General features: G+C 41.6%; 1 protein-coding gene across 1 annotated transcript in view; it reads right to left on the bottom strand.

Annotated features, from left to right (window-relative positions):
- Nucleotides 1-21170, bottom strand: part of CHSY3 (chondroitin sulfate synthase 3) — a 138663-nt gene extending 117493 nt beyond the window's left edge. The window contains exons 1-2 of the mRNA XM_030968567.1: nt 20238-21170; nt 18343-18626 (exon numbers count right to left, since the gene is read on the bottom strand). Of these exons, the coding sequence (XP_030824427.1) occupies nt 18343-18626; nt 20238-20952 (999 nt within the window). The 5' untranslated portion in view covers nt 20953-21170. The remainder of the gene's footprint in view (nt 1-18342; nt 18627-20237) is intronic.
- Between the last annotated feature and the right edge of the window lie 2512 nt (nt 21171-23682).

The raw sequence follows: 23682 nt of genomic DNA, 5'->3' as shown, positions 1-23682 counted from the left end.
AACGATTACTGTAAGTTGATAAGGAGTCACAAAAGCTGCAACTTCATATGTTTTTTTTTCCCCTGCTGCCCACTTAGACTGGACCCATACCAAAACTTCTACAGAAAAGTAACCTAACCAGGTGTAGATCTAGCACACCTAGACCTAGCAGTCTGACTTAGCTCGTGAGGTAACCAGGTGTTAGAATTGGGTGTTTCAGTCCACCATTCAACTAGGAAGCAAGATACATGTGCACACTGTGAAAGTGAAGGTGATCAACTACTGCACAGACTCTGATGTGACTTGTTAGTAGTGTAGATAACAGCGAAAGGCTGCAGATTTATTGTTCCAAGAAATTGGAACAGACCAAGGATGCCTGAGCACCAGCACTAAGCCATTAAACTGGGGAGGGAAAAAACAACACCAAAAAAAACCCAATAAAAGAAAACAAAAAAAACCCCAAACAAACAAAAAAAAGCCCCAGCAAAACCAACAACAAAAACCAAAACAGCAATAGTAGCAAATCGCTATAAAATATAGCTTCATGCATTTAAATGCATTTAAACCCACTCTCACTCTTACATGTATGAATCATTGCTTTTTTGTAAATTTTTATTAATTTTGTGTTGATCTGGGTGCCTATGACATAAGCTATAAAAATAAAAATTAATTATAAAATTTATAAAGAAAACTAAACCAGGAGAGCCATTAAAAAAAATCTAGTTTTCTAAGGCTGCTCAAGGAGAGGATTTTTTGTTATTAAAACTGCAGTTGATTCAAGTGTCTTTTACGTTAAGTCTGAACCCTTAATGAATTGGCTCTTTTAAGGAGTGAGAGCACATTAGCTTCTTCCATCAAATATATATTATTATTAGTGCAACTTTAATTTTGCTCGGAACATCACATCATCACTACCACTATATTTTGATATTATTAGCATTTAGTAGTTCTTCTAGTTTATCCCTTCTTCATTCACCTATATGAGCCCCAAACATACCTCCTTAGATGGAAACAAATCATTCATGACCTCAGAAAGCCTCCCTCTGTTTTCAGCTCTAACAGCACTTGGTTCAAAGTCCTCAACTTCAACACCCCATCACAAGGCTGTACATGTTACCCCAGACTGGAGATATTTGGTTTTATCCCTTCCTAGATGAGCATATTTTTTCCTTTCTCTCCACCTTCCTCTTTCACTCTCTCATTTGTCACATCCATCCCCCCTTACACAGGGCACAATGGTGAGACTGTTGCACATTGTACTCTTTTTTGTCTCTTCAGAACTCATAGAAAACTTTTCAGTTGAGGATCTGTTCAGGTATCCTCATTCTGCCCAACAAAAACATCTCTCAATCTTGCCTTCCATCTTCAGTGATGATTGTGCAAACGTCCAAGCCATGCATGTGATGCTCCCAGCCCCTCCAACTCTTCAGCACCGCAGGGCTTTGATAGCACCTGGCCTTGAGAGCGCACATACCCTCTTAAAGAATGTATTTTTTTCAGTACCTACGTTTCAGAAACACTTCACAATCCTGTCACAGAAACTCTGCAGCCAAGCCAACAATATGCACTAGCAGTTCACAATCCAAACAACCAATTAGGCTTTGCATACCGCCAATCACTTACAATGCACACACATCGTAAAAAAGTCACCTCAATAAAGATTATAAACCATTTGAACACTGGAATATTTTCTAATCACTTGTGCAGAAGTCCAAATAGTTCAGCTCTCGAACAGGGCAAGAATCCGTCTAGCTAAAAAAATTAACATTGTTGAGCTAATAATGTGTGGCAATACTGTAACGATTTTCAAAGAGATTTATGTAGCCTGACCATAAAACAAAAAAAGTTAGATAAAGATTGTCAAGCAGATTAATATGGGATTTCTTTGGGTCACTAGTTGCCAGAACCACAATTGGTATCTCTTCTAGAGGAAGTACCTCAGCAAGCAGTACCCCAAGAGCTCCATTCTTCACTCTGGTCTGCAGGCATTCCCCAAGTGTGGATTAAGGAAAGTGAGAAATGCACCAGGTACTGCCAAGATCATTTCTTTCAATTACCTAATGTCTTCCATAAGTCTCCCATCCAACTGATTTTGAGAACTAACCACATTTAATTGATTACATCTGAAAGATTTAGAACAGAGAACATGGCTGCAGGCATTCAGGGAGACACACACATTACCAGGGTGAAAGCATTTTTATTGCTTTGTGATTTCACCATCTGGAGAACATTATGGTATTAACGTGTATGAAATTATTAAACATTAAAAATGCTTTCTAAAAGCTATTACTGCCCTCTTATTACGGAAAACCTTGAAGATGTGTCCCATGAAAATTACATTGTTCAGGTTTTGAAAATTTGTAACAAAGAATACTATATGTCATTAACATTTAAGAGCTGAAGAACTATGGTTTATGAGTGAACAAAGAGGGTATATATAAAAAATGTTGTCTTATGAATTCCACAGCAGTTCATACGACCTTTAGCTACTGAAAAAGGTACTGAAGATAAACAATAATAAAAACAATAAAAAATACTCAAGACATAGAGGTGTACAGGAAGCCCCAAGAAAACTGAATTTATCTTAAAATCTGTATGGTGTCAAAGCAACACTTCAGGCAACAGCATTCAGCTGCTCAGCACTATGGGGTAACACAGAAGGAAGAAGGTAGAGCACCATCTTCAATACCATCATCACTGTGAGGAAAAACAACCTGGTGTCTCACATCCTTTCATTTCAGGACAGAGTGCACTACAGGTTGACACAGCAGTAACTTATACTCCATCCAACCTCAGAGGATTACCTTCCAGTTGTTGCCTTCCTACAAAGCTAAAAAACATTTTAAAAATTTTAAGACTTTCTCTGGAAACATAAGACTATGAAGAAGAGATAATAGTCTCAAGAAAATACAGGTATTAGTTTAAAAAATCTGAAGATCTGAGGAAGATAATATAGCTGAGAAGTGTCTGTGGCCATATTTCTTGATTGAAGCAAGCAACTCAATAAAAAGATACTTTTTTAGGACCTTGGTGGGGGGGAAAAAGCTCCAAAACTACAGAAAAAACATACCTCTTCCTTAATAACCTTTGAAAGTGATTAATGTTTCATGCACTGAAAATGACATCTCTCCTTTCTATGTGTGTTCAAACCACTGAAGGAAACATTAACACCCCACATCATTCATTTAATATGTTTGCCTTGCACATCTATTGCATTAGCAAGATATTTTTTCTTTTCATAGACAGATCACAGCTTTTATTGAAACAGTTTCATTTCCACAGTAACATGGAGCAATTTTGTATGGTTTTATAGGCTTTCACATCACTTCAAAAGCAGAGGCAATAGTCAGAGCAAAAATTTTATTGCAAATGAGACCAAGCGGCAACAGGATACAAAGGGCAAAGCTGCAAAAAGAGACAGATGATGAAGGGAAGGTAAGCTCTGAGCAAGGAGGCAATTTTATGGCAGAAAATAAGTCACCGTATTCAGTATGTGACATACATTTAATTGAACTTTAAATTGAAGAGACTTCCCACAAAGTAGGCTAAAGAGATGTATACAGAGAGCAAGTGCAGCAAGGTAGGAAAGGAGACAAACTTTCCTTAGGGCAGAAATTACTCCTCTTAAACCAAACACTTCGGTGAGTTTCCTGTTCCCACATGGTTTTGTGTCACCCAAAAGCAGAACACCAAAAAGCTGCTGCAGACTATGACAAATCCAAGGCCTGCATCTCTCCTACAAGCCACAGGTTCCCTGCTACAGCTGTAAGTGAAGGACATAAAAAGATAGTGATTTTTATCAGAGCAAAGAGAGAAGGTGGACTGATTTCATCTCAGCTCAGAGCCCCTCCACGGGCAGTAGCTTTAACACCTGTACATACTAAGGGCCCTCAGAGCTTCCTCAAGAGTTTTATGACTCTTCTCATTCTTTGAAGGCCAAAAAGGCACACAACGTATCTTTTCATACTAAAGGATATATCAGCATGTAACAAAGATCACTGCAAGCAGACTCCAAAGGCAGTTTTAGGTCTACAACTTGCATTAATTTATTCACTTAGGAAAAGCTAAGTTTCGCACAAGTTGACATCTCTCTTCCAAGAAAGCTACCAGAGCTGGCAGGAGCAGACTGCTTATAAACTGCAATGACTGAGCCATTTGTTTGGTATCAGTTGCAGGACTGGTGCCAACCTGAACACACAGACATGAACTAAACTGCCTAAGGAATATAGGCACACATAAGATTTAACACATATATATTTACTACTTAATACTGAAGTTTTAAAGCTCTGAAGAAGCATCAAGACTGGAAAAAATCCATGCATTTATGCAAGTCTTGTTTTCACAAGAACATGATTGCCAACCTAGCCAAAAACCTCTTTTAAAATTTTGTATATTATTTTAGATATTTCAAGGAAATTGCCTCAAGCTGTCACATTGAAAAGCAGTGGCACACTCTTCTAGTTTGTCACGTATATATACATATCTACATACACACACATGTGTGTGTGCACGCATATACATACACACTTCTTCAACCTTTATTTCCTTAAAACAATTAATTGGAATCTTCCACTTCAATTCTTCATGAATTAAAACATTGATGAACAGTACACAGAGGATTTTCTTTTTCTAAATTACGTACGAATTTGTAGCACAAAAGGACCTGTATTACACAGTCAATATGCTTTAACCAGAAACATCAGCTCTGCCAGCAGACTCCAGTATTTGTTTGTTGTTTGTCCTTGCTATGAAGGGTGCAGAGTAAAATGGGAAACTACTGTATGTTTGTCTTCCATAGATGTTCAGCTTTAGATTCACATAACAGATTTGAAAAACAAGTCCAGTGCTCAAAGATAAACCTTTGGGGGTTTCTGATCATCTCCATGTTTATTTGGAGTCGTTTAACTAATATGAACAGCAGAAAAGGGCAAATGATAGAGCATAAAGTTGAAAAACCAAACTTCCTTTTAAGATGCACTGAATTGCTTCCTTTAGTTGGAATTAAAGCCCTCAATAAGTACTATAATGTGACTTAGGTCTTTGTGAAATGAAACCCTTCTTATTCACTAACTATTTGCCTGCCAGGAAGTACAAGCAGACTGGACACAACGGCTGCATCTTCCACATGGAACATGATCACACAATAATATACATTTCCTCTCATCCTACCATAGCATGTGCCTTTGCTGTGGAGGCCACAGTGGGAGCCAGGAACATTCCCTTCACACAAGAAAAAGCCATTTTTTGGCTGATATTGCAACATAATGTTTAGGATGGCACAGTTTTCCAATAGCAACAGGATTAAACAATGCAACTACTATACTAGCAAATTTAGCACAACTAGGATGTTCTGCCAATCAGAAGTTCAGTAGGTGAAAACAGCCAAAGATGACACTGACCTGGCAGTAATTACCAACTGAAAAGTGGTGATGAATTTACAGAGTGACAAAGCCTTAAAAATGATAAATGAAATCCAGAACCACAGTAGCAAGGTTGAACATTGAGCACCACAGTAGAAGTTACACACAAGGTCCCACACATACATAAGCCTGATCATACATTTAAAAAATAAATAAATAAAAAGAGAGACTGAGGTAAATGAAATGAAGGATGATTAAGGGAACAAGAGGATCATGAATCCTTATACCTCACCAAATAAAAGCCCAATAGTACCTCATCACTATAAATACAAGGGAAAAGAACAAGAGCTTTTTAAAGTAATAACAGCTCACATAAGAAAAATGGCTGCATATTTGCCTCAAATAAGTTTAAAGTGCTATTTATTGAGGAAACTGCATTTATACAACAATATTCTAGCAGAACAGGACAAGTAAAATGGAAAATCCTATTATTTTAGACAGAGCTCAATGTGTTTATAATAAACTAATGGTGGGATGTGTGGAAGGTATACTTCCTCAGAGTCTGTGAATGAATGGAAATTTCAACTTGTTAAATACAAGAGCATTGCTGGTTTATTTTCTGTATTGATTAACGGATGCCAAAAACTCTATTTAACATCTCTCATTATTATGTATTTTTCCCCAGTGCACAAAAAGTAATAATTATGCCACAAAACATTAAAAAATTTCTTTCAACTGTTTATAAAAACAGAATAACTCTTTACAATTCCATTTTATACTGCTCACTACAGCTTATTTTCCCATACAACTGAAATATTTAACCCAGCAACTATTTTTGTTACCTATCTACATGGTCATTATGGATATGACAAGGGCAAAAAGTTACTTCATTTGTATAGGCTTGTATCTACTCTGCAGAGAAGGTTGGACCAAACTGACTAATATAATCAAAGTCAAACAGAAATAACTAAATAAAACTCAACAAGGAAAGAACAAATCCCTTCCTCCCCCCAACTCAGGGCATCACTTTTTTTCTTTATTTCAAGTTAGAAAGAATACAGAGTGTACCTACGCTGAAGGTAACATGGCTATTAAAACTAGTAAAAACATCAGCTTGCTTGTTTTTGTTGGCCACATCATGGATTTATGATAGTACCCTCAAAAAAATCTTTTTGGAGGCCATTTCCAAGGAAAGCAATCGGTCCCCAAACGAAGTTTAGCAATGAAAAATTAACAACAAAGTTTTTTACTAAAGTTATGAGTTTAGTACTAAACTAAACATTCCAATAAGAAACAGCAAAGTTCTTTTAAATTGAGATGAGCAGGAAGTTCCTCCAGTTCTGGACTTACCGTGCTACTTCTGAAGCATATTTTCATATAAAAAGAAAGTATCACCAGCTTTCAGAACTATGAAAAATTTGATTGCTCCTACACTCAGGAACATATTTTAACATGATTGTTCTGAAGTTCTCAGTTAAATTTTTTTCCTTCTGAACTTGGGAAATTTTATCAGCATTTTATCAACACTATACATAGCTAATGGAAATCCCATTCTGATCAATGTGGATGGTTAAGTGCTTTCACATCACTCAGTACACTAGCAATACACAGACAGTGAGTGAATGCTATAGAAAATCACTGGAATATTTAACAGAACAAAACAACATTCTAATGCTAGATTCTCACATGGGGACGAGGGGCCTACATTACCAGCCAGTTCTAGGCGCAACAATTGCTATAGTAACAAACAGTCTCCAGAAAAAGTTAGTAACAAACTGATGAGGATTTAATGGTCTTTATATCATTATTCTCTTCCCAAAGTGGAGTAAAAAGGCAAATGCCAACTTAACTGCAACTTACCTTAGCTGCATTATACTTAAAAATATAATTAAATACCTCTACACACACATATGTATATACACACATCTAGAGACACAGAGAGAACTTCAACACCACGTCTTATTTCATGAGGCAAAAACTCATGAAAGAAGTCCTATTTATGTGGATGAAACACAGCCACAAGCAGCTGATTCATAGTAGCTGTTTTCTAACTTGCCAAACTCAAAGGCAAGTCAGTCTTTAACTCACCTCCTTCCAGTATTTCCCTCTCCTGCTTTGAGCATTCACACAATCATAGAATTTTCAAGGTTGGAAGAGACCTACAAGATCAAGTCCAATCATCCATCCATCACTACCACTGTAATCCATAAACCACATCACTCAGCATCAGATCCAGATGCCTCTTAAACACCTCCAGAGACAGCAACTGCATCACCTTCCAGGACAATCTATTTCAATGCCTGAACACCTTAACACTGATAACTTTTTCCTAATATCTAATCTGATTCTCCTGTCTCAGCTGAAGGCCATTTCCTGTGGTCCTGTCACTGCAGGGACAGTAGAAGCGACCAACCCCCACCTCACTACAGCCTCCTTTCAGGGAGATGCAGAGAATGACACAGTCCCCCCTGAGCCTGCTCTTTTTGTGGCTAAACAAACCCAGTTACCTCAGCCATTCCTCATAAGACATGTTCGACAGTCCCTCCATGAGCCTTGTTGACTTTAACCAGACAACCTCCAGCACCTCAATGTCCTGGAGGTGTCAGAGGGGCCAAAACTGGACTCAAGGTGTGGCCTCAGCCGTGCCAAGTACAGGAGGATGATCACACGCTTGTCCTGCTGGCCACACTCCTCTTGGTTCAGGCCAAGGTGCCACTGGCCCTCTTGGCCACCTGGGCACACACTGGCTCACACTGAGCTGGCTCTCAACAAGCATCCCCAGGTGCCTTTTTGCCCAGAGCTCTTAAGCCAATTCTCCCCCAGCCTGTAGTGCAGCAGGGATTTGCTGAGACTAAAGGGCAGCATTGGCCTTATTAAGCCTCATGGAGCAGTCTTTGGCCCACTGAGTCTGCCCAGGTCTCTGTAGAGCCTTCCTACCCATGAAAGGATCAACACTCTTACCCAGGAAATGCACTGTCTACAAATTTACTGAGGGTGCCCTCAATCCCCATGTCAATAAAGATGTTAAATAGGACTGAGACCAAAATCAGGCCCAGGCAAGCAGAGCTAGCAGTCACCAAGTAGATTTACCTCCATTCACCACAACGGTCTGGGCCCAGTGATCCAGCATTTTACCCATTAAACAGTCCACCCATCCAAAACATGGGTAGTCAGTTTTTCTAGGAGGAGTACAGCTAAAATAATAAAGCCACTGCTGCTCAAAACATTTTTCCAGCCATGAGTTAGGAAGTCAGGCTGGGCAAGTTAAGCATACTGCAAAAAGAATCTTAGCTCAGTCAAGGCTCTCTGCCCCACAAAGACTGCATGTATTTTATACCCCACTCCCATGATAGAGTTGCCACCTTCAAGCATACATGTCAGCACCACAGCATGGCTAGGAATTTAAGAATAGAAAGGTGTTTATTCTTGGACTTAATAGACTAAAAACTAAGGGTAACAGATTTGGAAGAGGGGACATGAGCACCAGCTTCCTATGGCAAGGATGGAGCAATGCCCAATGCACAGCTTTCGTACAGAATTCGTTCTTGAAAATATAAACAATCATTTTTTGCAAGGATGTACCAGACACACTCCATAACTCTAAGCAAGCCTCAAGCATTAAATCCCACAAAAGAAATGTATATACATTTACATGTCCCTCTGGGACCCCTCAGTACTATATTTTTCAAAATTATTTTGTACTGTTTGACCATATTTTCTATGGTAGGCAACCACACTCAGTTAGGTGCAGTTTTTCCCCCTACCAAATGAAGAAAAAAGAAACCACAAAAATATAGCACAGAAGAAAAGGATGCAGAATCTGCTTTAATTCCATCTTGCAGGCCAGATTTATACCTAACAGAGTATTTAAAAATAACAAATATATCAAAAGCACATAAAAAAACTGTTTTGTTCGATGAGTTAGGCACTTTCCTAAAAGCTTAGTCATCATCTACGTTTTTTGTAGCTAAATTCCCTGACTTCTGGAACTCAACCGCATTTCAGAAAATTTTTCTCCAAACTGATAAAAAATGGCATAAAACGTCATTGTGTTTTGTCATGACCAACAATAGGAACTTGTGCAATTCTAGTAGGATAAGAGCTGGTCCATAAGATGGGCCTTTTCATGATGAAAAGTCATTATGATAATAGGTGTACTACAGTCTGCGCAGTAAAGAAAAAGCTTTCAAGGAAGGCTGAAAAAAGCTGTGTTAAATTGAAGTCAAAAATACATATATACACAGAACAGAAGGACACAGATCTAACCGGAAAGATAAATTTAAAACAAACTGAAAGCTAAATTCTTTAGCTTTACAGTAGAAGGACTGCAGTAACTACTTGGAAGCCCAGCTTATTCTCCAAAGGACTTTGATGCTCTCAGAGGCTTGGTTATCATCTAGTCACAAGCTTTAAACATGCATATGTAAACATGCACATTTCTGTGCATGCAGAGTTACAGTGTCTGCCTCATGTAGCAGCAAAGCCCACATATATTTCCACTGCATTGCGGCCACATATACTGCTAAAGAAATGCTGCATTTCTTCAATGCATTTGTTTGTACACCATGAGGAGCTCCTTCACAGATGCTGCACTCAAAAAGGACCCCATGAACAAGCACTTCTCGTATACCAGCAAATGCAGAATCAAAAGAAGGAGTGTCCCTGGTGATCAGATTTTTGTCCTTCATATGTTAACTTGCCCCTGAAATGTTTGTAAAAAATAATAATTAAAGAAAAAAAAACAAAGAACACCAAAAGCAAAACAGTTTAAGGACTCAGGTGTTTTAAAAGCATGGCAGAGCACTTGAAAGCACTCCTGAAAGCATAAAGTCTTTCCAAGTAACAAGCACATACACACAAAAAAACCCCAAACCAGCCAAACAAGAAGCATCCTATTTTAAACTTATTAAAATGAACAGTTTCAAGTTTCTAAATAAAATAGCACAAACCAAAAATTAAAACCAAACAGACAATCTGTCCAGTCAGAACTTCAGGTTTCAGCTTTCAGTATTCAGCTGTATGGTTAAACCAACATACTACAGAAGACTTATTTTAAGTCTCTTTTAAAATATTTTTAAATGTTCATCTTACTAAAGGTAAAACTTCAACCAATGTGTTCAAAGTGTATCTCAAGAGTACTACATAAAAGATAATGGAAATGTAACTCAACACCACTACATTTCAAAAAAAAAAAAAAAATCTAACTCCTTTCCTAGGTTCATTTTAAGACTAAATCATACATAAAACAGCATTCAAGAAACCTGTATCAGCTACCAGGCTGCTTATCCTCCTCCAGAATTTCCTAAAATTATACCTCTAGTTCAAGATGTTCTTTATTTTCGAAAGTATATGAGTGCTTTAAAAGGTTTCTTACAGGCATGCCAAAAATCTTTGCTTAGAGTAGTACCCAGAAGCTAAAAATATTGCAGCAAGGGTGGAACTACACATTTATTTGCTCCCCAGCTCCAAATACGTACTAAAAAGTGACCAACCTGGCACTCATCTTGAGCTTTAATCAGTACCCAGCATTGGCCTGATGGAATAAACTCCTCAAAGCTGGCACTTCTTGCTACAATTTTAATACATGAGGTACTTCAAGTATTTTGTGTTTTTCCATGCAATGAAGTAACTAAATAAAAACATATTGCAGAGAATATGGTACAGCAGCATATGCTGATGATGAGTTAATGTATGCCTTCTCACATAAGAACTGAAAAGAGCTGGCAAGCGCTTTGGTAATGAGAACCATAAAATAAAGCAAGAAGACTTCAAATGATCCAGCTACATTTTATGCCTAGTTGTCCCTGAAGAAAACTCCAAAGAAAAATACAAACTGGAGGAGTAGCTAGAAAGCTTATTCTTCTAAAAAAAAAGACATATCCTACTGCAGTATTCCAGTAGGTTTCAAGAGTACATTTAATAAGTTTTTATTTCAAATAATTTTTGTAACTCCCTCAGTTTACAACTTCCAGCCTCTCTCTTTTGTGAGCATTTTCTATTTAAGTAGAAATATGTCTTTTGATCTCAAAAGATGTGAAGCTGGAAAGTCAAAGTCAGGAAAAAGTTCTCTGTGAAATTTTTCTGAGTTGGGTTGAGAAGAGATACAAAGAATATTCCAGAACAAGTAACAAAACCCATCTACACTGGGGGTCAGGAGGGAGCAGGAGGAAACAAATTGTGGACTGTCTGTGTCTGAGAAAACTAAACGCACTTTCAGTAACTCCCTACTATTCCATTTCAACTAACATTAATCTTCAGAAAGGCTATAGTAGGACAGTTTAACAAAACTATTAGCCAAAGCATGATGAATTACCACAGATCTGTACATATAAAATACAGTTAATTTTAGAACTTGTAGGAAAGAGAAACCTTTGAAAGCATAGGTTATTCTGGAAATATCTATAGAAACAAATGCTTCCTGTGTGATTAGGTTTACTTGATTTTAAGATAAAGTAGAAAACTTTCAGAAAAAAAAAGCAAGCATAAGTGTTTCATCTTGCTTTGCTTCACAAATTCACTTAAAGTTGGCACTAATGCAGTTATTCACCTGTTACTCTCTTTCTAAAAATCAAGCTTATTCCTTGTACAGTAATAGGGCACTGTAAAGCCTGATGATCGGATGAGTTTAAATGAGATATGCCTACAACAGTTGTGCCACGATTGCAACAGCTCATGACAAACACTCTTTTAAGCACTTGAACACCTAGACTTCTGCAGTAGACATCTGTGGAAGTACCACCTAGATATATACAATATCACAAAAGTCTTGAGAAAATACTTCCAACAAAATTACAGCAAACTTGAGGGAGAAAATCCAACATGGTTAGCTCTAAACATACAGAGACACTGAGACATGGGTCAGGATACCCATATGCAGAACTAAATACACATTTCTAATAGTTTAGGAACTTTTTTTCTTCTTGTCTGTGGGATCCTTTAGTAAGTCAAACAAGAACTTACTCTTAGAGGAAAAACCTTTAAATACTTGCTTTAAGAATATTCAAACATTTGCAACTGACTCAAAAACAGTTAGCTAGCCACTCAGTCCTCCAAACAAAGGGCTGCTGTTAGATAAAAACACATTGGAAGGAAGGTGTAGCCATGCATTCTTCATACCAGGGACATGAAAATATGTCCCAGAGTCTTTCAGCAACTTGGTAACTCAGCACCAAGTGTCACAATTACACAGCTGTAAAACTCCAAAATGGCACAAATAATATTTTCTCTTGGGCAGGGCAGCAAACACAGAACACTAAACCTGAAACCAAGACAGGAATGTAAGAGACCTTAGCATTCAACCAGGTGAGAAATGGCCCTCCTAACTCTTGGTTCCATGTATCAGATGCCCTCATACAGTGGACCACAGCCATAGGTTTGTGCATTCTTCTGCACATCTCCATGGCAGTTATGGGAATGCTATCCACCACAATAAGGATGCCAGAAAAGATATCTCCAGCTCTTGCTGTTGTGCTGAGCCACATGAGGAAACATACAAGTACCAGGAATGACTCTGCTTTCTTACCATGATTTTCCTCAACTTCCCAGCCAAGCTGATCACGACAGGATCAAGAAGAGCTTAGAAGACAAGGAATCCCCAGGCTTCATGAAGACAAGGGAGGCAGGGCCCTCAGGCCCTCCCCAGATTACCCATATAAAAGAGCAAATGAATGACAGGACGTTATGTAGAAAGACATAGGAAAAAAAAAAGCAGGAAATCTGCACAGCACAGTCAGGGCTGGCAGCTCAAGTGAGGACCAGGCAGAGGCACACAGAGCAAGAGTAATAACCCAACTTGGCACCATGGTTAAAGCAACAGGATATGCATTTAAGGATTTACAGTTATTTGTGTCATGGACACACAGAAACACTATACTACAATAGTATGATTTTTTTAAATGGATGAGAATCACATAAAGAAATTTGATATGTACAGTTAACATCAGTAATCAGGTAGATATTGGTAACAGAGTTAAGGCAGCACACAAGCAATCCTGTATCAGAAAATGTCCCTTTATGCAAGAAGTTCTAAGGCGTCTGGGGTCATCTGATTTCTCTTCATATACACTTAGAGACCCCTACTGCAAGGGTCCACTGTTCTATGCATTCTTATCCTAGGATCACTGATGTTTTCTTAAAGCACTGGCTGCATTTATGTAACTACCTAATGTCACTGTCTGAATTCAACAGCTTAACTGGGGGTAGAGCACTGCTGCTTCACGACTGATCATTTCAGTACCCAAAATGAGCAAAATACCATCCTATCACCAAAGGCACCCATGCCTCTAATGCTTCTGTTTGGCGCAGGGTTGAACTCAAAGCTTAGTACTGATCTTCACCAGAGAGATAAAGCCTCAAATGACAGATTAAAATACAACAGGAAGGAAGTCTTAAACTAAAACAGAAAATATAAAGTATTTTTGGAAGAAGAGACATAAAATGGTTTACACAGTTCTAGTGCCACCAGAGACAGTCAAAATACCAATACACTGTAAAGGAAAAGTTTCTGAGTACACAGCTTGATCCAAAGAGGCATTTTCCCATGACATTTACTGCAATATTTACTGTAACTACTGGGAATCAACAACAAATAGGATAATAGAGATAAAAGAATGTTGCAGTAATGAGACTGTATTCTATGGTTGTCCTTGAACTTAGGAAATAAAGGAGAAAAAAACAATGGGAAAAACAGATACATCATTTATGAGGACTACTTGTATGTACAAAGTATCATATTTTCTTTCAACATCAACTCACACAATACCAAAGGAACACTACTGTATGGGATGCTTTGGAGGAATGTAGTTTCTAACTCTAAAGTGAACATAGCAAGATAATCCTTATGAGTCTCTCCTACCTTAAGATACTATATGATTTTCATCCACAGAAAGGGAGAAAAGGCTACAAAAAGAAAAGCTTTGCAAGCATTTGAATATATGTTACAAATACATCAATGAATTGTCTTTAGACAATTTTTATGCTGCATTTGACATTTTTTATTTTCTAAAAAAACATATTCTCTGATAGTATTTACACCCTGACAAAGGCTTCTCCAATTGTTATAGCCGCTTATCTCGCTACACAGCATTTCTTTTAGTCATTTTATGGAACTACACTATTTGATCTGTTCAAATCTCAGGTTATAAATTACAAAATGGTCTTTTGAAACCCAAAATATATTTTTTAAAGGCGGGGTGGGGGGGAATGAAAGGGGGAAGGGAAGACAGATAAAGCAATCAGACTTTTATTTCAAATCGTCCTCTATACTCAAATCGCTCTTAAACAGCAAAACAAGGAAGTACACAGCATCGTAGCTTTTTAGCTATTTTTTTGTTTTAAAATAATAGAAAACATATGACTCACTAAAATCAAGCTAATTTCTTCATTCCTTTAAAATAAAAACATTTGAAAGCTTCAAAATTAGTGGAAGAGAGTGACTAGCTTGAAATATAGATTCTGAAAACAAATCAAAAGGCCTGATTTGGGGAAGTAGAAGATGCTAGGAACTTACAAAAATGAACAGACCTTTTACAGAGATACTGTGGACAAATTTGTCAGGTTTATTATACCTCAATCATTACAGCATCATCAAAACTGAGGGGAAATTAAAACATAATTGAAAAAATATACCAGAACAAGGGTGAATCTTCTGTAGAAAGAAAATGATCCATCCAAAATACACTTCTAGCAGATACCTTCTCATGAAGCAAGGAAATGGACTAGATTTAGGCTACAGTTCAGCTGTTGCTTTCAGACAATTTGAATCTAAGCTGCTGTCAAGGTAGCAGTTCAACACTTTGCTAGTCCTTTATTCCTGTCTACAACCAACTCTTTTTCTCCTGATGCTCATGCTCAGCAAAATGGATTCTCCCCTGTTCCAGCCCACCAAAGGGCTGCCCAAGTCCAGCAGAACAGGACAGCAACCAAAAACAGACGCTAACTCAAGTGTCCTCCTCTTTCTTGTCCTCTATTTTTCACAAGGATCCTAAAACCACTGTCATTAGATTCCCTCTCTCAGCAATCTAGTGACTAATTCTTTATTTAGAGTGTAGGAGCCCCATCAGCAGACACAGAGAGAAGCTCATCACCTCAGTCGTGAGTCACTTGGTACGTGGGAGTCCCAATCTTTAGACCTGGCTTCAAATCTGGCAGAATTAGAATTTAACTCTAGAAAGCTGAAAACATAAGAGTGGCTCACTGCAGGCCCCAAATATCTTCTTTTTAAATTCATTCTTACAACAAAAAGTAAAATTAAAAAAAAATTGTTACCCTCTTCTTGTCAGCAAGCATATTATACATATAAGCTACCATATGCTTCTGGCTAGCTCTAAGTAGCAGCAGAACAAACTCTGACAGGCAGCCAGTCAACTACAGCAGCTAAGCTACCCAGCAAAGATCAAGCATTTCAGGTTTTCTCAGCAACTCTTTGACTTTCTTATCCAGTTCTAATAAAAGAAATCTAGTAAAAAATGAGGCAACAGTAATTCAACTCTTCTCGAGCTAAAAAGCTCCCATTAATTTTAATGTAACTGTTTCCAGCTTATATTGGTCTTCACAAATACATATAAAATACAAATTATTTATCTTACTAAAATCAACTAAGTTCATAATAATCTTGCAGCTCAACAGGACTCAGTTTATTACTTACATAGAACAAGAGGACAAAAGTGCAACTGGCTATACAGGAAGTCCTGGCCCCAATCTTAGATTTTGTGCACATGTATCTGAAGGAATATTCCCCTTCTAGCACACAGAGAGCATTTCCGATCTAATACAGGAATTAAAAAGCACACAGAAACAGTTTCAGTGCCCCAGGGAAAAATATCACTCTTTTTACCAAATAATCTAGCAATCTGCAACACACAGATCTACTCAGGTGGAGTATCATACTGTTGTACAGCACAAACTATGCCAAAGCACAAATGCAGCTTCTCTTTCCAGGCACCTCATTTCACTCCTTCCCGTCTAAATAGGTTTAATGCTGGGATAACATTCTAAGCAGCTTTGTCTTAATCATCTGCATTTTCTCAAGCAGCTTCTGCACTGGCAACAAAGATTCTTCAGAATCAGACAGAAACACTGGTCAGAAAGCAGAAGGGACTATTGCAATGCCCGACACATTTTTTCTTTTATTTTCTATTACATAGACCTAGGTCCTTCAAGAGCAACTGACAACCAAGACTGGTGTCACTCTGTTCCAGATCTCATATAAGCATGAGTTTTGTCCAAAAAGTTTGTTTTCAGATCTCAATCCTACTATGAAAAGCTGAGCTTCTGGGCAGTCATATAAACCAGTCTCCAAAACTGTATTTTTTTTGTTCCATCCCCCTTAAGGTCAGTGCTTGGAGGCAACATTTCCTGGCATTCAACATCAAAATAAACTATAACCATGGTGAAAATATTATCAGCTTTCTTCCACAGATTTCTCCCCAAGTCAAGCCATAAAAACAAAACCAAAACCCCTTCCGTGATACAACCGTCAAGGCAGAATCTTAATGCTGCCACCTGATACAGATCTGCAAGCACCACATGCCCATGAGGGCTGGAAAATAGCTTTGTACAGACACAGCCCAAGCACATCAGAGTGTAGGATTAGGCTGCAGATGTACCATGCAATTTGGATGTCTGATCAGGAACCACCAGTCCTATACAGTTCTACATGGATTTCCATCAACACCATAAATGCCTTCCCTTCTCTGCCAGAGCAGAGTATATTGTTTCCCAGTATATTATTTATATAACAGGTATATTATTTCACAGTTGCATTTACAACACATAATGAAATAGGCTCGAAAAGCATCTTTCTATTTTGAAGTAGATTTGCCCCTCTAAGATTTCTACCTAATTAGTACCAAGCATGCCACATTTTCTTTTGTTCACTTGTTTACATACACTGTACACTGTACATACACTACCAAAAACATTTATAAATGGTCACCTTTTCCTGGGCCATTCAGAAAAATGCTATTACACTTTTTTTTTTCTGACTTTTGGACACTAAATACCACATAGCCTCTTTCTGTGGCCCATTTAAATGGATTTTTCCTGATTAATGAGGGAGTGCCACAAGAGCAAGCACATATTAATATTAAATAACTGGTCAAAATAGGTGAAATAATATTTATCATATTAGGTTTCACCCTTTACCCTTTCTTGTAGTTGTACGCTCAGCCTACTTTTATCTATAAAGACAGCCTTGCAAATAAGCATAATTCTAGAGAAACCAGCATGAATTTTAATTACGGAATTGCAGATAACTTTTTGGGTACTGCAACAGACCCTCGTCATGGTAGAAAATGCTGCTGGTGAATCAAGTAATTTGTTCCTAAAATTATTTTGGCATAGGAAAATTTATTACACTGCATGTATTCTTAATCCATTTTAACACTGTTCTATGCTAAGAAAACCACTATTAAAGTTGTATCATAGAAAGGCAGTGTAACAAATTTCACTTTTGTACAAGAAAAAAAAAGACAAAGCCAGCCAAACAACACCTATTTCTGCTTTTGTAAATAACAAACTTGAGTAAGATACATCTGAGTAATTAAGAAAATACAGACCATTCTTCAAATGCTACAATCTATTTTAAGAGACTGAGATGCAGAGCAAACGGATATGCTTCATGCTTATTTAAACTTGAAAAGATCTGCTTAAAACAATCTGTCCTGAACAGTATATATATCAAATGCAACAGCTTCCTGTCAAGGATTGTTTTGAAACCCTCTAGGTAATGCTCTTGCAACTTACAGCATAGTGACACTTACAACATGGCTGCAGTAAATTGTCACCAATGAAAACTGTAACACACAAGTAGAAATAAATATGATGACAGCAATATGCCGTGAAAGTTTTCCTCTCTTTTTTTCCTTACAGTCTGCAGTTCACATCCTGATGCAAGCACTGAAAAATAATTATGGTGGAAAGAGATTGCAGATACAGCTACCTACCTTGCAAGATGAAAAACTCTGTAAACAAATAGGACAATGCAATTTATACTGCCACTTACCTCATAGGACCAAACGCACTGAGTTCCTCCAAACCTCCGGACACACCTGCCCACTTCCACATCCTCATGAGTGGTGTACATTTCTCGAAGGCATTCACCGATATGTGGCACCATCCTCCGGAGAACTTCCCGGCTGAAGATCATTCCTGGCCCTCCCATGCAGAAATTTTCTCCAGGCTCCAGCCCAAGTTTTCCGAGTTCTTCAATATTACCCAGACCAGTCTGCCCCAAATACAGAGGTTTACTGCTGTTCAGTGAGCGAAGAAACTCCTCCAATTTTTCACCTGAAAAAAAAAAGACAAGATTTACTGTTATTTGTCTGACTACTCTGCCAGCCATCTCTTTTCCCGTACTTCAAAGTTTTATAAAAATGTAACAGGTATCTGAGTCAGAGGAAACGGCTTCCAAAGCAATATCCCAGACCTCACAGAAAACATCCTTGGACAAGTTAACAGGTTTTTTTAAAATTAACATTACAATGACATTTTCCTTCCAGCCACAAGCTGGAATATGGTCAGAACTTAATTTTTGACAGTGAACTTGTTCTGTTCAAACAAGCAGATGGAAAGCACTTGCTAGCATAGAAGTCCCTAAAGTTGGACAATTTGGACACTATAGTTCCAGGCTGGGGAGGAAAGGGAGTGGATGGGAAATACCAGGTAAGATTTAATAGATTAATTTTAGAAAATACCAGAGTCAATATAAATTAATTAAGAAAAAACAGGTTTGATTACGGACTAATTCTTGGAAAGAAAGTAAAACTCTTGCTAGTTTCAAATAGTTCCAGTGCTACAATGTTTATCATCACTTAGCTATTTATTTTAGGAAACTTTAATATGCATTTGAAATTTAAAGTTTCTGGATAGGTTTAATTTGGTTCCATGTAATCAGTTAAAGGCAGGTTCAGTACACCACCGAAATGAGCTCAAACAAAACACAACTTTAGCCTGCAACTGAACGTATATACATATATACATCTAAGTCCGCAAATATTTGACAGGTGAATGACAGCTGATGAGCAGGAAGCCTATTAAACGATTCAAAATTAAGCGACAAACAGGGAAGGGTACAGCCACCACCAATGAACTTAAAACAGTGTAAGCAACCAATCTCACCACCTGGGCTTATGCTTTCAACTTCACCTTCCCTTTCCTAAGCGCGGGACACGGCACAAACAATGCTAGCCTCAAGCGCAGACCAAAAGGAAGAAGGCTGCGGAACATCACGTCCTAACGGTGCTGTGAAACTCGCACGGGAGCAGGGCTGATGCTTCCCGGAGCCGCTAGCTGCACTGAACAGCAGCTTCACTCTGAGCCCACGGCGGCTGCGCTCGCCCAGCCGAGGGTCGAGGCAGGCGGGGAGCTGGTACCGGTGGACAGCAGCGCTCCCCAGGAGTCCCGCACCGACTCCACCGGGGGGCCGGGCGCGGCACGACCGCCAGACACCCCGCGGTCGGGTCGTGAGTCCTGCAGTGCCCCGCAGCCAGCCGCGCCCGGTCGGACCAGACCCTCTCCGCCGGACCACGGCGGAGGCTCGTCCGCAGGATCACCACGGAAGCGAGGGCGGGGACGGCACAACCGGGACCACACGCCCATCCAAAGGACCGCTCGCCGAGCCCGGCGCGGTCCAATCCGCAGTTTTGGCTCTCCAGTGAGTCGCGGCCTCCGCAGAGACGGCCCGGCCCGGGCACGCTGGGGTTCCCTCAGGGATGGGGCGGCTCCCCGTCCCCTGTACACTGGGGCTGGAAGCAAACGCCGGCGAGGCGGTGGCAGGTCGAGGCGCCCCATGCTCTCCCCGCCCCAGGCGGGAACCGACCCACGGGGGGGACTCCGATGGGCTCCCAGACACCGCTCCCTTCCTCCCTGCTTTCCGCCGGCGGGATGCGCCCCGGTCACCTTTTATGTAGACGTCGTCGTCCGCCCGCATGAACCATTCGTACTTGTCCAGGTAGTGGTCGTGCATGTACTTGATCATCATGAAGGACTTCTTTTGAGGCGGGTAAGAGTCGTCCACTCCCGGCAGGGCAACGACGGGCAGCGGGGGCATCCCGGGGGGCGCGGCGGAGCCCTGGCTGGAGAAGAACTCGACGCGGCCCGGCACCGAGGGCGCCCACGTCCGCTGCGCCGCCACCGCCCGACTGCCCAGGTACTTCTGGGCCGTCATCACCCCCACGTAGAGAAAGTTGCGGGGCTTGGTGCAGCCCTGGGCGCCCCCCCAGTCCCCGCTCCCGTTGTGGCTGCCGCCAGGCCGGCCGCTCCGCTTCTCGCCGCCTTCGTCCTCCTCCTCCGGCTCCCCTTCCCCGCCGGCAGCGGGGCTGGAGACCGTGCCCTCCGCCGCCGCCGGCGGCAGCTCCCAGGGGCTGCTCCTGAAACTCGTGCCGCCCAGCACCGCCGCTGCCCCCGGCGGCGCCTGCTGCCCGCCCGCCGCCGCCGCGCCCCGGGCCGCCCCCGGCCCCGCCGCGCGGCCGTAGTAGGAGCAGAGGCTGGCGCCGCGCCGCTTCTTCTCGCTGAGCTCGGCCACTCTAGGGGCGATGAGCCAGGAGGCGGCGGTGAAACCCAGCACCAGCCCCAGCACCACGCTCAGCCAGGGTCTCCGGGATCGCGCTGCCATGTCGCGGGAGGGGCGGCTCCCGGGGCAGCGCTACCGCCGCCGGCGTCCCGCTGGAGGCGACCCCCGTCCCGCGGCGGCCTCAAGCACGGCGTCTCCCACCGCGGGTCCCTGCCCCGCCGCGGCGGCCCCGGGCGGCTGCGCTGCTCCCGAGTCAAACTTCTGCAGGCGGGAGGGCGGCGGAGCGAGAGCGGCGGCGCCTCCGCTCCGCTGGCACCTTGTCCCCGCCGCGGCTGGTCCCTCCCTGCCCCTCCCACCGCTCAGCCTCCTCCGCCCCGGCCCCCGCGCTGCGCCCGCCGCCTTCCTCCGTGGCTGCCGAGCGCCTCACCCCGGAGAGCGCCGCCGGCGCCCCAGCTGCGCCGGAGAAGTGGCGGCCGCCGCCGCCGCTCCGGAAGGAAACGATTTTTTTAGATGCCTCTCGCGGATCACCCGCGCCTTGGCCTCGGCACCCGAACCGGCCCCGCCGCCCGCTGGCGACCCTCCTGCCCGCTGGGGCGGGGGCAGGGCCGGGGCCGCCCGCCGAGCGGTGCGGAAGGGTGGGGCACGGCGGGGCTGCCCTCGGCAGCCTCGCTTAGCTCTGGATGCGCCGGTGCGTCCCGGACCCCCTGTAGCAGCGGGCGAGGCCGGGGTCTCATCAGCGGCCGTGGCTCGGCACCATCCGAGGACGGCCACAGGGCTCCGGACGGGACCGTTTCGCCCGGTCGTCTCCAGAGATCGTGAAAGGCAGGTCCGGGGTGTCGTGTCGGGAGGAGAGATGCCTTCTCTGCTGCCTCCGCTCTGGCCTCTGCCTTCTGCCCTCGAGAGTTAACAACTCCCCAGCTAAACGTGCCTTTTCCTGTGGCGTGGATTCCCACGGCCTGAGTATATCATTAGTTTAGTAGTGTTAGTATTATTGGTATTGTTCATATTGCTTTGGTTCTCATGAACTCCAAGATCCTGGAGCACGGCTTTCTCATCCTCCTGACCTCTGGGTAACCTCTACGTAACAGCGCTGTCCACAGTCCAGGATACGTGGCAGCAGCAATTAAACGTTAAGGACACTGTGGCTACAGAGACAATTTTAATTGCGAAGTTTAAGGTTGCCTGCATATCCTCCATATTTATATGCATCCCTTATTTAATTGTGCAAGATGTCTATCTCCAACAAAGGAGAGCATAAATTGCTTTTCACATCCATACATCTTTTCACTGAAATACATCAATACAACAGATCCAGTAACATATATTTAATAGTTTTCAGCAAAACCACCTGTTTTTGTGGCTAATCTGTGATGCTGTCTATCACTTCTTGTGACTTTATCAATTGTTAGACATATGTCAAGGTGGGAGGAGGAGTATGGAGGCTGGTGGTCTATGATGTTAGTAAAAGTATGCAAATAATGAGAGAAAAATGTCAAGCCTTTTGGAAAATGATACCGCTTTACCCACCTAACAAAGCAAGTCGACTCTGCATAGTCTTTAGCTGTGAAGAGGTCACTTACTGAAGTAATTTGCAGTTTTTCCATGTGACTGTCCACATGCAGTGAGCAGGCTGCATGCTCATTGTGGTTTTGAGATGTGGAAGCATCAGGCTCAGGAAGCATACCCTATGGCTTCCCTAGAACTGAATGTCCTTTCCAAACAGACCATGGTTAATTTCCTCCCCGTGTGCACACAGGCTGGCACGTTTGTAGCACCAGTCAGTAAGGCACTAGGCATTCACTCCAGCTGTCACCACCAAAAACAGCAGCCCAAGTGTTGTGTCTGGACTTAGGATCACTACCCAAGATGTTGTGTGAGCAACAAGGTAGCAGATCCTGAGTCTGTCTTTCCCAAGCTATTTACAGACAAGCTAAGTGGAAAGGGTGTCCTCCAGAAAGGCTTTACGATGGCATTGGGAATTACCAGTGTTATGAGAGTCTCAGCTTTCTGTATGAGCCTTGCATTTTAAAATACAATCTCCCATCCGTCCCTCCCAGCTCCTCGCAAACAATTGGGAGTTACTGAGCCATGGTGAGTCATGTGCTGTACAACCTCCTTGAGACCTTCACAGCCCCATCATAGTGGTGTCCTAAATTTTCAGACAGTTTACTGCTCTGGGGTTGCAGAGGTACCATGTGTGACACTTAGCCACTTCCCTTGCCTATGCATATACTGAAATCGCTCCAGTCAGTGTCAGCTGCACCAGCTCCTCAGATCTGGCAGCTCTTATTTTTGTCACAAAAAGAGCAGGCAAACCCATGAGAGGTGATTTTAAAGCCCTTTACACACTTCTGAGTTGATAATGAACCCCAAGTTGTTGTGTATTATAAAAATAATTTATAAATAAATTGAACATAAGGTGTGTATCTACCTGCATTTGTATTTTTAGTTCAATATTATTCCACTGTTTTGATACGCTGCAGAGAAATCTGTTGAAGGTTTGTGGGATTTAATGGACACAGACGTAGATTGGACCACTTTTATAGGAGCAATGGTGGCATCTAGTGGTTAACAATAGCAGTCCTACACCTGTGTTCAGAATGCCTTTAAAAAATCATGTAAAGGGCATCTAAAACACCATATGTATTTATAGCAGCCATAGGTGGAAAGCACTGACTAAATCTGGCTGTCCTTTAGGTGTTCCGTTAGAAAGTTAAGAAAGAATAATGGCTGAATGCCATTTTCAAAACAGCAACAAAAAAAAAGAAGCCTCAAAAAAGTGGTGAGAAATATCTATGCTTGATGCCAGAAAGGGGAAATTTAAGACTGTTA

This window comes from Camarhynchus parvulus, chromosome Z, assembly GCF_901933205.1.
Source record: "Camarhynchus parvulus chromosome Z, STF_HiC, whole genome shotgun sequence".
NCBI lineage: Eukaryota > Metazoa > Chordata > Aves > Passeriformes > Thraupidae > Camarhynchus > Camarhynchus parvulus.
Note: the sequence above shows the minus strand (reverse complement) of the source record. Positions and strands in the feature narration are given on the sequence as shown.